This window comes from Gymnoscopelus microlampas, assembly GCF_963454915.1.
Source record: "Gymnoscopelus microlampas genome assembly, chromosome: 4".
NCBI lineage: Eukaryota > Metazoa > Chordata > Actinopteri > Myctophiformes > Myctophidae > Gymnoscopelus > Gymnoscopelus microlampas.
In genome coordinates this window covers 39,119,716-39,134,358 of record NC_139941.1, presented here as the reverse complement: position 1 = coordinate 39,134,358, position 14,643 = coordinate 39,119,716, and the positions used below count along the sequence as shown (strand labels likewise).

Here is a 14,643-nt window from a genome sequence, read left to right as displayed (position 1 = left end):
TGTGCTGCTTCAGGAATTCTGTGACCAACAGCGTAGCTCATCATTGTTGTAATGTGAAGAGACTCATCTTCAGACTCCACCTCATCCTGTAGCCCTTAGATGCATTTTGAGCTTGTAGATCTGCTATAGGGTTAATGTTTGTATGTTTTGTAGTAATAATCAAAATCTACAAAGTAACTAAAGATTTCAAATAATTGTAGTGGAGTAAAAGTACAATATTTGCCTCTGAGGTGTGGTGGAGTATAAGTAAAAGTACTGAAAATTGGAAATACTCCAGTAAAGTAAAAAATACCTCAGATGCTGGGTTCATTTGTTGACCTGGCATCCTATAGTTTCTATGTACTGATTATTAATTTATTATACCGTTTAGACTGATGCTAGGTTCTTGGTTTACCTGTGATCCTAGTTTACTGAGACACTACGCTGTCTCTGCATTCTATGTATGTGTTTACCTTGTTTATTGTGAGTCACTCTGGACAAAGAGTATAGATGAATATCTACATTGAAAATTGTGAAGTGACTTTACTGTTGAAATGTAAATGAGTGAATGTTACCATGTGATTTGTAAATAACAACATAAAAACAAAGGCTCTGGTGTGGTTCTCCTGGTTTACCGGGATGGGGTTCAATTCCCTGCAGTGCCCTACTCATAGTGTTGTATTTACCATTTTATATGGTCTGTTTTATTTATGTTCATAGTGTTGTATTTGCCCTTTATGGTTTTATGTTTTATTCTTTATGTTCATTGTGTTGTATTTACCCTTACATGGTTTGTTTAATTCTTTGTTCATAGTGTTGTATTTCCCCTTATGTGGTTTATTTTATCTTTATGTTCATAATGTTGTATTTACCCTTACATGATTTGTTTTATTCTTTATGTTCATTGTCTAGGGTTGGGATCCTTCATTGGCCGCGTTTCCCAAACGAATTTCATTTCCTGCGTAGCCTAGAAGCTGCGTAGGAGCCTCCACGCAGCTGCGCATTCGTTAGTAGCAGCTGTGTGTCCCCAACGTGGCATCTAAACAGGCTTCTGGAGACACCATCGTCGTAGGTTCCGCTACGTCTGTGCTAAAACTACTGTCGTGAGACAGCATGCACGTAAAGACCTCCTGGACGAAGCTTACGTAAAGCCTACGTAAACTACGTAGTGCTGTCCTATAGTTTAAACACCCTTTGCATACATATATATATATATATATACAGATTTTTGTATATATACAAAGATAAAGTCGAACCTTTATCTAAATTACCTTTATATTTATTGGACACTTACATTTGTTTAGGTACATTCTGTAATGTATTAAAATGCGTTTTAAGGTGACATTTCAATGCTCTTAAATGAACACGGCGGCCATTGTTGGCCGCCGTGTTCAGAGGATAGAGGGGGCGTCCCCCTGCATGATTGACAGCTTTTAGCACCAATGGGGGGAATTTACTTTAGGAAAGTTTAGGAATATATCTATCTCTATCTCTATATAGATATAGATATATAACTGCTGCGCTGGTTCTATGTGTAGCCCCCACAGTCAAATTAGCCAGAAGTCGCGTGCAATAGACCTGGCTATCGGGCAGGTTTATTGGCATGACTGATAACACGTCGGACTGGTGAGTGGGAGCTTCGAGTTCGATCCCAGAATGTCCCGTTTCCAAAGTCTACTATGCATAAAATCTTTTGAAAATAGCAGATCTACAAGCTTGTGACGCGTTGTGAGCTTGTAGATCTGCTATTTTCAAAAGATGTTTTAACCATTCATAAACATGGCGAGCGCAACAGCTGTCACTTCGTGAGAGGAACTGGGGACTTTCATCATAACGTTATTTGTTTGTTTAAGTCAGGCTATACTCTACTCAGAGTCATAAGTTTACAAAATGTACTAAAGTACAGTGAACGTCTGTGCGCTTTGTCTTCATCACTGAAAATAATGTACATGTAAACTGATGTCATGTGCAGTTGGGGTGAAGAAACACAACCATTTCACTCCTAATAATACCTATTTGATTTGACATCCTGACTTGCTGCTGTAACTGAGGCTTGAACCTGTTACCTGCGGCTCACTAGTCAGTGACTCTATCCATTCACCTACAGCTGTTTCCTTGGAATCTGTGGTTCTGAAACGTTTTGTTGTCAACCCCCCAAATTGACATGTATTTGGGCAGTGGACCCCAATGTGAAAAGATGTAGTGTCAGGGCCCCCCATGAAAAAGATTTATATTTATGCTGTAACACATTTTTTAAAAGTTATTTGTCTTGTTTGTTGTTCAAGTCAAAGTACCAGGAAGGCTGTACTTGGCAGCCATCTGTTAGCTCAATGGGTTGAGACGCAGTATTCATGATCCAGAGGCCATGAGTTCAAATCCCATTGATGTCTTTCCTATGATTCTTTCCTTTGCAGACTGGCTTCCAGAAGATCAACTGAAAACTACCAGGAAGGCTGTACTTGTCAGCCATCTGTTAGCTCAATGGGTTGAGACGCAGTATACATGATCCAGAGGCCATGAGTTCAAATCCCACTGGTGTCTTTACTGTGATGCTTTCCTTTGCAGACTAACTTCTACAAAAACAAGTTAAAACCACCAGGAAACCTGTAACTCTCAGCCAACAGCTTAGCTCAACTGGTAGAGCGTCTGTCCCATGACTTGACTTGACTTGAGTGGGTTCGATTCCCACTCGAGTCAAGTGTCCCCGGTAACTTGAGGCAATGGATAAATTGACTGATATCCTTAGTGATGCTTCCCTTTGCAGACTAACTTCTAGAAAAACAAGTTAAAACCACCTGGAAACCTGTAACTCTCAGCCAACAGCTTAGCTCAACTGGTAGAGTGTCTGTCCAATAACATGACTTGACCTGACTTGAGTGGGTTCGATTCCCACTCAAGTCAGTCAATCGAACCCACTCAAGTCAAGTCAAGTCAAGTCATGTTATTGGACAGACGCTCTACCAGTTGAGCTATGCTGTTGGCTGAGAGTTACAGGTTTTCTGGTGGTTTTAACTTGTTTTTCTAGAAGTTAGTCTGCAAAGGGAAGCATCACTAAGTATATCAGTCAATTTATCCGTTGCCCCAAGTTACCGGGGACACTTGACTCGAGTGGGAATCGAACCCACTCAAGTCAAGTCAAGTCATGATATTGGACAGACGCTCTACCAGTTGAGCTAAGCTGTTGGCTGAGAGTTACAGGTTTCCTGGTGGTTTTAACTTGTTTTTCTAGAAGTTAGTCTGCAAAGGAAAGCCTCACAGTAAAGACACCAGTGGGATTTGAACTCATGGCCTCTGGATCATGTATACTGCGTCTCAACCCATTGAGCTAACAGATGGCTGACAAGTACAGCCTTCCTGGTAGTTTTCAGTTGATCTTCTGGAAGCCAGTCTGCAAAGGAAAGAATCATAGGAAAGACATCAATGGGATTTGAACTCATGGCCTCTGGATCATGAATACTGCGTCTCAACCCATTGAGCTAACAGATGGCTGACAAGTACAGCCTTCCTGGTAGTTTTCAGTTGATCTTCTGGAAGCCAGTCTGCAAAGGAAAGAATCATAGGAAAGATATCAATGGGATTTGAACTCATGGCCTCTGGATCATGTATACTGCGTCTCAACCCATTGAGCTAACAGTTGGATGACAAATATAGCCTTCCTGGTAGTTTTCAGTTGATCTTCTGGAAGCCAGTCTGCAAAGGAAAGAATCATAGGAAAGACATCAATGGGATTTGAACTCATGGCCTCTGGATCATGAATACTGCATCTCAACACATTGAGCTAACAGATGGCTGACAAGTACAGCCTTCCTGGTGCTTTGACTTGAACAACAAACAAGACAAATAACTTACAGCATACAGTAGCATGTGTTACAGCATAAATATAAATCTTTTTCATGGGGGGCCCTGACACTACATCTTTTCACATTGGGGTCCACTGCCCAAATACATGTCAATTTGGGGGGTTGACAACAAAACGTTTCAGAACCACAGATTCCAAGGAAACAGCTGTAGGTGAATGGATAGAGTCACTGACTAGTGAGCCGCAGGTAACAGGTTCAAGCCTCAGTTACAGCAGCAAGTCAGGATGTCAAATCAAATAGGTATTATTAGGAGTGAAATGGTTGTGTTTCTTCACCCCAACTGCACATGACATCAGTTTACATGTACATTATTTTCAGTGATGAAGACAAACCGCACAGACGTTCACTGTACTTTAGTACATTTTGTAAACTTACAGTATGACTCTGAGTAGAGTATAGCCTGACTTAAACAAACAAATAACAACTTAGTATAGTCAGATTATTTTTTACACAACTTACATTTTGTAATCAAACTACCGAAACGAAAGTTGGTCACCACCGAAACGAAAGTTAAATCCGAAATAATCACTAAGTGTGGAGGCCAAAATCGTCCCCCCAAAAACCTGTTAGGAGTACGTTTCAGGCAATTTAGAGTTGATTGGTAGTACTTTGTAGTGACTTTTTTGGTCCCTAACACCACAAATGGTTTACATACTCTTTACGAATGTCTTACGCATCATTTGCTTAACATGAATGATAATTCTAGTAATTGTTTGGTGTCTGCATTCATGAAAGCCAGGTAGTTTGCAACAGGTAAGGAGAAAGTCCACATTAACAGACAGTCATAAATGATGAACTGTCTTCACTTTACTGTAGGGCACATAATAACATGTACAAAGGATTTATAGATATTTTAGGAATGTTTTACAAAGCATGTTAAACATGAACAAACACATTAACAGACAGTTGTAAATGATGAACTGTCTTCACTTTACTATAGGGCACATAATAACATGTACTAAGGATTTATAGATACTTTAGGAATGTTTAACAAAGCATATGTTAAACATGAACAAGCTACCAATAGCTTGTATATATTATGTAACATCAGTTACAAATGATTTAATAATAATTTACAGATGTATTATACATGGCTTATTCATGAATAGTTACTAATACCTTTATAGATGATTTGTAACCGTAGTTATAAAGGTTTTAGTAATCATTTACGAATGTCAATAAACAGCTTGTTAATGATTTGTTAATAGTCTACAAACTGCTTATAAACGTTTATAAATGCTTTAGAATGGGTCGTTACAAATTATTTAATAATCTTTTACAGATATATATATAAATGGCTTATTCATGAATAGTTCACTACTTACTAATACTTTACAAATGATTTGTAACTGTAGTTATAAAGGTTTTAGTAATCATTTACGAATGTCAACAAACAGGTTGTTAATGATTTGTTAATAGTCTACAAACTACTTATAAACGTTTATAAATGCTTTATAACGGGTCATTATTGTAAAGTGCTACCTAATTATTTTCCCGTTTCGGTAGTGACACAATGGTGTCACTACCGAAACGAAAAAAAAATTGTTCCCCACAAAAACCTGTTAGTAGTACGTTTCAGGCAATTTAAAGTTGATTGGTAGTGACTTTTTTTTTGGTCCCTAACATTCATCGAGCTGTGGACTTAGTACATTTTTTTCCGTTTCGGTAGTGACACTACCGAAACGAAAAAAAAATTGTTCCCCCAAAAACCTGTTAGGAGTACATTTCAGGCAATTTAAAGTTGATTGGTAGTGACTTTTTTTTTTAAATGAGACATGAGGGGAACATATATAGTGGGTGATCAGACCACTCTTGACACAAAGGGGAAGACAAAGAATAACATTTAAACAGACTACAAATAGCTACAACATAATCCACTACAGCACTAACTCATATTAAATAAAGAAATGACATACAACTGAAATGCCAATACATTTTCATACGTGTAGTAATACATTCAAACTTATAATAAATCCCTGCCCCTCCCCTTATGCACAGGGGACATGGTGCAGTCCAATTACTAATCAGCTCCTTATAAGCACCTGTGAAATAGCTAGGCCTTTCCATGGCCAGCAATCTAAACTTCAACACTCCTCAGAACTGATAACTCAACAAAACAAAATAAACTTAAATACCAATTAAATTACTCCTGATAAAACAACTTGACCCAAACAAAAGAACTTAATGGATGTACCCTCCAGTCAGTAACTTTATCATCAAACTTGCAATAAACAGTATGTCCTTTAACCGGTTGTGTGTAGTCCTTTATGCATGTAGTATGTAGTTTTCTGAAAATAAATATAAACTAAATTAATAAACCAAAAAAGACAAGTGTCCACCATGTTTTACCAACTTTGAGTGATCAGCTGGTGTGGCCATCACACGTGGCCATCACAGTCACTACCGAAACGAAAGTTTGTCACTACCGAAACGAAAGTTAAATCCGAAAAAATCACTAAGTGTGGAGGCCGGAGTACGTTTCAGGCAATTTAGAGTTGATTGGTAGGGGAGGCATGCGATAATCCGACAGACCTTTTCTCCGACTATGTGGCATCCGCGTGCGGTTAGGGTTAGGGTGCGGGTTTGGTTCGGGTTTAGTATTGAAACGTTGTAGTGACTTAGTACTTAGTACATTTTTTTTCCCACCATTGTGTCACTACCGAAACGAAAGTTTGTCACTACCGAAACGAAAGTTAAATCCGAAAAAATCACCAAGTGTGGAGGCCAAAATCGTCCCCCCAAAAACCTGTTAGGAGTACTTTCAGGCAATTTAGAGTTGATTGGTAGTACTTTGTAGTGACTTTTTTTTTGGTCCCTAACATTCATCGAGCTCTGGACTTAGTAAAATGTTTTTTTTCACCATTGTGTCACTACCGAGACGAAAGTTAAATCCGAAAAAATCACTAAGTGTGGAGGCCAAAATCGTCCCCCCAAAAACCTGTTAGGAGTACGTTTCAGGCAATTTAGAGTTGATTGGTAGTACTTTGTAGTGACTTTTTTTTTTGGTCCCTAAAATTCATCGAGCTCTGGACTTAGTAAAAAAAGAAATTTCACCATTGTGTCACTACCGAAACGAAAGTTTGTCACTACCGAAACGAAAGTTAAATCCGAAAAAATCACTAAGTGAGGAGGCCAAAATCGTCCCCCCAAAAACCTGTTGGGAGTACGTTTCAGGCAATTTAGAGTTGATTGGTAGTACTTTGTAGTGACTTTTTTTTTTGGTCCCTAACATTCATCGAGCTCTGGACTTAGTAAATCTTTTTTTTTCACCATTGTGTCACTACCGAAACGAAAGTTTGTCACTACCGAAACGAAAGTTAAATCCGAAAAAATCACAGGCCAAAATCGTCCCCCCAAAAACCTGTTAGGAGTACGTTTCAGGCAATTTAGAGTTGATTGGTAGTACTTTGTAATGACTTTTTTGGTCACTACAAAGTGTAAGACCCATCTTTAATAATAACCATTCATTACTTAAAAGTTAATATCTCTGTATGATGGCATGCACTGACCACACCTCCAAACCGGGGGGTCTGGGGGTCCTCCCCCAGGTGAATTTTGGGAGTTTGTCAGTTTGATACCAAATCCAGTAGAAAACCAGAAGAAATGACGATCCAGAAGAGTGTCAGGAGACATGGTCAAAAACCAGGAGACTCATGCGGGATCCAGGAGTGTTGGCAGCCCTGGAAGTATTGGCATCAAAATATACTTACAGTATCAAAGTAAAAGTACTAAAATCTTTCAAAAATAGCGGATCTACAAGCACGCATCACGACGTGCAGTGTTTGAGCTTGACTATTTTCGAAGATTTTAGTATAAAATATGGCAGGTACTTAATGTATGTTTAGTAATATAATAATTTAAACCTGCAAATTAACTAGTAACTAAAGTTTTCGAATAACTCACTTTCCACCACTCAGAGTTTTTTACTATTTACTACTCAAATATTGTACTTTTATTTTCATCAAGTCATGACAATGGTAGTCTGGTACATTCAGAATAAATCAATTTATTACAAACATACGTATAAAAATGACAAAAAACAAGTGACACAATATAAAAATTTCTCAGTTTGTACAAAACATCCAAAATCATCATTAGAAATGCATACTCACTCACCATTTGAAGCTATCCAGTTGGATTATTTAAGCAGAATACAAACTTATTCTTTCCAAGTAGCACTAGCAAAAGAGTGAGATTTATTGTTGATCTCTGGGTCACTGTGAAACAGTCCACCCTTTAAAAGTACAAAATAAATGTTTTGTCATTGCGCAAAAAGTAAAAACAAAAATCAGTAGGCTAATAATGGGCATAAAATCAATAACAATGAAGTCTTGCAATTCAAACAGAATTAAAAGCCAGCTTAATGACATATTCACAGTGTTGTGTTCACATCAATAATGTGAAGTGTAAACATTGTTGCATATATAATCCCATTTTAATAAATACACAGAAATACTCAAACTTGCCAGACAAAGTATCTAACAAAAGGTACAAATGAATAGAATATGTTCTTACAATAAAAACAAAATCCTGTTTTGTTATAGCTTGGAAACTTAAAATATTGTGGCAATTACAAAAGTAAGGCAAAATTATAGTTTCCCCCTGTGTCTCACAAAGGATATTTTCAAGTTTTTTGGGAATAAAATATACAGGCAAAGTTTTACCACTTCAGGTGGAGCAAAGTAGCATTTTCTCATATGATGAACTTATGAACATTTACTGATGTACAATATACAAGGACAGGGTTCAATGATGTTAGAATACATATAAACATTTATACATAGTTTGAACATTGATTGTTTTTTAAACGGTTAACGGTTAAAGTAACAAAGTAAAAACTATTTCTTCTATAAAATTACAGTGTTGACTGGATTAATGGACTTGTGTAGCATATTTACCAACTTCAGATAGTTGTCTGAATTGTTGAAGATTGGAGTTAAAATGTGAACATGAGTAACTCAAAAAACGTATTTGCTGCTATTGATACATGTTTAACTGGAAACATGGACATTAATACAGATAGATGTTTTCACTGAGACCACAGAGCTACATACTGCATATCGTTGCTGTCAGGTGGAAACCTTGTAAGTCCAAAACCATTCCTTTTTTAAATTACTATTTTCACTACTTTTGTGTGACACTTGTATGATGAAGTAGGGCTTTAATTTTGATCTCCATAAAAATATGGAGATACAAGGTTTCTACCCAACAGCAACAATATAGCAACACCTCTATGTTTGACCTACTTCTGCAAAAAGAACAGTGGACAATGACAGATTTGACAGAATCCCCTTAAAATACAGTTGCCATTATGGCATCATATAGCTTGAAAGTATGCCTATGGCATATACTTTTGTCATGCTTTTGGGTGTAAACAGATTTTAGACAAAGGTGAGTTTGTCCTTTTCAAAAGGGGGGCCTCTGAGGTTGATTGTCACGGCATACCAAATGCCCCTAAATACAATTATATTTCTTTAATCATTTCGCATAAGGTTTCCAACTATGTAAAATATTATCTTCAGTGATGTCCAAAAAACATGTTATGCTTCAGTCTGTAACAGATCAAATGAAGTTGAAACAATTTCAGATTTTGTAAAAGACGACATGAAACGATGGGTCAAAATATATAACAAAGCTCCAGTGGGGTGGACCTCTGTGTCCAGGACCGCAGCGCTGTCTTCTTCTGTGCATTTGAAATGACTATTTGGTTTCATTCTTAGAAATACCTGCAAAAGGAAAGACAGAGAGCAGCACACCATTAGAAAACATTGCCCGGGAAGGTAGAATTGTTTTTAACTGGCCAATTTTACATCATGATTTAATCAGCTTTAACAGACATTATCAAAGCCCACTCCACATATAGATGGCATGATAGCAGGCAGCAACAAATAGGCAAGCAAACAAGCAGGCAGACAGTGAGAGGGTGAAAAGATGAGAGGACACAGGCAGTGTAAACGGACCAAGATAAGCTGCTAGAGCAGGGCAGAGCTGGTGTCAGAGTCTGAATCATGGCCAGGGGTGAAGCATGGCTCACAGGAAACAATGGATTCCTGAGCCCGCCGGTACTCTTGGTACTCCAGGCGGAGGGCGGTGAAGCGGGCCTCGCTTATGGAGCGGCTGTACTGACAACGAGGTGGGTTGGAAACTGGTGGGCTGAGTGAGGGAGGCAGGCCTGGGAAACGGCAGCAGGGATATGAGATGCATGGATGGGCAAGTCATGGGTGAAGTTCACAGCAACCACAACACAAGGGCACGAGATGAACACATGCAATGCCAGGAGGTAATACACACAAGTAGGGCTGGGTAATAGAGACTTTTGTCGTTCATCATCGTTTCGGACAGTGTGATTGTATCCAAGGTTATTATAGATAAATCATACTTTATAGTTTATACTAGTATAGTAGAAATAGTTAAGTTAACCGAGTTAGCCAAGTTGGTCAACTGAAAATAAGAGCGAGGCTCTACAAAAAAACGATAACTACGGTAACTGAAACGGTGTTTAAAAAATGAACTTACACAAATTAAAATTAAATAGAGAATGTCTTTAGTTCTTGTCCTAGTCAATTTATTTCAAACATAAGCCTAATATTTTGGGTGCATATTAAATCTATCTTCCACCTTTTTAGCGGTGCCAGATTTAAGTTTTTAAAATGGTATGTTTTGTCAAGTTTTTATTACACAACAACTAAAACTAAGCCTTTGAAAAGTGAGATGAAACCTGTCGGAGAGATGAAAAGTAAACTAGCAAAATAAATAAATTACAACTAAACTGAAGTTGAAGTAAAAATGAAATAAAAACGAATGAAGAATTTAAAATTATAATAACCTTGATCATATCATGTTTTATTTTATTTTATTAAATTAACAATCTGTTTCTCCCAATTATCCCTGAAATGTATGTCCAAGATGACAAGTTTCCATTTGTTGGTACTGTATCACAATTATCATTACCATGAGGTCCAATATGATGATGATCCATCCATTGTAACTGTAATAAATGTATTTCCATATCTCCCAGCCCTACAAACAAATGAAATGCAACACCAACTACACATGGCATACAAAATGAGTAGGTAAAAACATACGTCTTACCTTTCTTCTGATGGTCCTGGAGGCCACCAGTAGAGTGAGCGTGATCATATCTATGCTCCCCCCAACCCTTCCCTAGCCCACCATGCTTCGTGGCCTCCAGGACCTCCGAGTCCACACAGACATCAGCAGAGTCCCATTCATAACTCTCATCTACTGACGTGTTCCTTCTAATGACAGATACACAGAACAAGTGGTCAGACAACAGCAATCAATGACAGTTAAAAAAATAAATAATTATGCATAATCAGTGACTTATTGACAACATCCAAAATCCCTTCTTCCAAGAAGACACCGCTGCATGTGTGTTGCTATTGGCCATGGTGTGGTGGTGTTTCACCTTTTCGCTCTCCTCTCACGCAGCTCCATCTCAGCTCTGTATCTCTCACTCTCTTCTGTGGTTTCTGGGGAGCTGAGGAGGGTGGGAGTGATGGACAGAGACTGACGGAGGAGACCAGCACTCCCCCTACCACTGCTTTGGCTAGCGTAACTAGTCCGTCCACACTCTCTGTCTCTGCTCTCCCGGAACTCAGTCTCCCCATCTCTCCCAAACGTCCGCTCTGTCTCTCTGTAGCTCGCTACCTCCCTCGGAGGGAAGGGGGGACCATGGTAGGGTGAGGGCCAGCTGTTGCCCCTGGGAAGGTAGGACCTGGGGGGGACCCTTCTGGGGTCAATGGGTCTTCCGCCGTCCCCTCTAGAGTCTGGCCTGTGTGGGTACTGGGGTACAGGAATGGAGGAGGGCATGGGGACGTATTGATACTGAACGGACCTCTGGGATTCTTGATATGCGGCAGGGTACCTGGAAGCCTCAGGGAAAATAGTAACCTGACGTCTTGGATCACAGGGTTCTGGCCAACTGGGGGTTGCAGTCTGTCTGGGTGGGTACATAGGGGTGAGGTAGGTAGGGCTGGCTAAGGATCTTTGTGTATAATGAGGCCTATCCAAACTTCCAATGCTGGGGCGTCTAAATGGGACATATTCCCTCCAGGAGGGGCCTGGCCGGGGATAGGAAGATGGTGTGCGGCCCAAACTATAGGACTTGACCCTGACATCTGGGTTTGGGAACTCATCCCAGTAACATTTGTCTGAGATGTATGTCCTTGGGCTCTCAAAGTGTTCCCATTTCTGTGAGCCTAGGCTGATGGATTTCTTTAGGAAAGGACGAGGCTGCCCCATACCTGAGAGGGTTCTATATGGACCTATGCTTAAAGATTTCTGAAGGAAGGGAATAGGGGCTTGATATATTCGTGATGCTATCTTATTGGTTCTGCTGCCCTGAGAAAAGAGTCTTTGGGATTGCTCTGTGATGGATTCACTGCTTTCTAGAAAACTCTGAGAGTGTTTTGAGGCAAAAGCATCCACACCTTTAGTTGCACTAAACAATGTGTGGGCTGAACTAGAGCCAAGTCTGGACTGAGGCCTGTCTGGAACTCTAGGAAGATGTGATTTCTCATAATAAAGTTGCTTGCTAGTTTGTTCTGGACCCGGGGATTGTGGTTTTCCTTCGTCTGGGAACCTTACTTTAAGCATTGAATCCCTAGCCTCCTTTTGAATGGACTGCCTGTAGCCTGGTTTTAAACTGGCATCTAAACTAGCTTCTGCTGGATCAACAGAGTGGGTTCTCTCAAATGAAACCACCTTTTGGCTTGAATGAGGTTCTCTGTGTACTTGGACGTGAGCCTCCCAGTTTCTGGGAACTACATCTGGCTTGGCTACTACAGGTTTTTCTGGCTTTACTCCTGGACTATGGCCACTAGTGTCAGAGAGTTCATCTTCTTCAGCCTCGTCCACAGGCTCATCAACACTCATCTCAATGAAACCTGGGAGGCTGAGATATTCCAGAATTGCACTTGTTTGCACTGGAGACATTTGGGGAGATGGGGCTGCTGGCCTGGCTCTGAAGGACTCTGTCATTCTAGTAACAGAGAATTGGGACTGGTCACTCTCACATTCCTCTACAAGAGTCAAAGGAGAGATGGTACTGGGACTGTCAGAAAAAAGCCATTTATCACTCCTCCTGGAGCGAGATCTCACACCGTCTCGCTCCTGCTCTGTGTAAAACCCTGAACTCCTGCGGTCAACCGTGTGTTGACCGCCTCTGTCTTTGGGCTTCACAACTCCTTCACTGTGTTCATAGGGTAAGGTAGAATAACTTGAGGGACTAGGATACCTTACATCCCTATAGGATGATCCAGCATCAGTGTAAGGCTGAGCTCGACTTGCTGGCCTTTCACTGTCTGCTGAAACAGTACTGACAGTTGGGTCCCAGTGTTGAGTACCATAGGCGTATGACGCCCTGGGGTTTAATGCACCTTCATAATGATGTGTCTTCCCCCTCCAGCCTTCCTCGGTCATGGACCTCCTGCGACTCGATTCTGGGACTCCAGGGCTCATTGACCTAGCTCTGCTGGGGGTTCCAAGACAAATAGGAGGGCTTTGTGAGGCAACGCTGGGAGAGAGCATGGGGAGGGATGTGTTTTGAGTGACTGGTGACTGTGAGGAGTCAACTTGTAGAGAGTCCTCTGAAGTTTGTCTGATGCCTCGGGAGTGAGGATGTTGTGGCCTGGGTGCGGGGGTATTCTGTGAGCTCTGTACTGGAACAAGGCTGGTGACAGAGGTAACAGGGCTAATGTCCCACGGTATATGAGTGGTGGGCAGCTGATCCATGGGACTGCTGGTGTTACCAAAGTAGCAGGCTTTCCTATAATCAGCCACCCGACTTGTCTGTTTCTGTCTGTAGGTAACATCCTGTGGTTTCCATATAGGCTCCACTTCTGCTTGGGCTTTATCCCTGCGAGGACTCTCTCTCTCGGGGGCTCTTGTCCTCCTGTTGACGGTATAGCTCTGCAGCTCCCGCTCCATGTCTTCTCTCTCTTTGGCCAGTTGAAGACACTTGCTAATACTGTCCTTCTCTAGTTCACTGTCAAGCTGGGACACTATGGTGCTTTCGTTGGTAAGCTGACTCTCTCCTTCCATGGGCTGGTAGCCAGCATGGTGAAGCCTCATTGTCCCCCTGTCCAGCAGCCTGGTTTGCCTGCCTAGACTAGGGAGGAGGTCTTCGGCGTGGCCACGATGCCTCCTCAGGGTTCCGACAGGTTTTATCTCACTGTTATCCGAGTAGAAGGTGGCTCTCTCCAGCAGGGCCTCGGAGCCCTGCTCATCGTCGGAGTAAAAACAGCCATGGCGGGTAAAGTTTCTTGCCAAGGTCCTAACGCCCCCAGGGGAGGATGGATGCCTGCTCAGCCCGAGAACATCCACAGTGAGGGGAGAATCTTTCCTCTCGTCCCTCTCGGAGCTCAAGGTGCTAGATTTTGGAGAGTCTCTGAACGATGTCCGGTTGCTGCCTGTGCCACTTCCCCCACCGTTACTTGGCAGAATGTCCTTATTCGAGTTTCTATTGTCGGCAGGGCTGGAACGCTCCTGCAGGGGTTGAACAATGAAGCGTCCATCTGGACCTCTGGAGATGGACTCCAGGGCTGTCGGGGAGGGGGCCTGAGAACCCAGGTGGCTCTCAAAGAGGGTGTAATGGGGTGGAGGAGAGGAGTTGGACAGTAGCTGTTTCCGCTGATCCTGGTATTCCCCACGGCTGCCTTTGTCAAAGGAGGAGCGATCTGACTGGGAGGAAGAGGTGTTGGGGAAAAAGGGAAGTGGAGGGCATAGCTTGAGCTTTAGGACGCTGTCGGGGCTCCGAGGAGGTGGACGACATCTGGGGATA

At 41.3% G+C, this 14,643-nt stretch overlaps 1 protein-coding gene across 4 annotated transcripts in view; it reads right to left on the bottom strand.

The window, feature by feature from the left end:
* Positions 1-7,820: 7,820 nt before the first annotated feature.
* The window catches only part of igsf9b (immunoglobulin superfamily, member 9b), a 39,926-nt gene continuing 33,103 nt past the window's right edge, over positions 7,821-14,643 (bottom strand). For 2 of the 4 annotated variants that reach the window (XM_084055314.1, XM_084055315.1), the window contains exons 19-22: positions 11,269-14,634; positions 10,932-11,098; positions 9,800-10,011; positions 7,821-9,565 (exon numbers count right to left, since the gene is read on the bottom strand). In XM_084055314.1, coding sequence (XP_083911440.1) covers positions 9,812-10,011; positions 10,932-11,098; positions 11,269-14,634 — 3,733 coding nt within the window. In that variant the 3' untranslated portion in view covers positions 7,821-9,565; positions 9,800-9,811. The remainder of the gene's footprint in view (positions 9,566-9,799; positions 10,012-10,931; positions 11,099-11,268; positions 14,635-14,643) is intronic. The other 2 variants (XM_084055316.1, XM_084055317.1) reach the window with 2 other exon arrangements.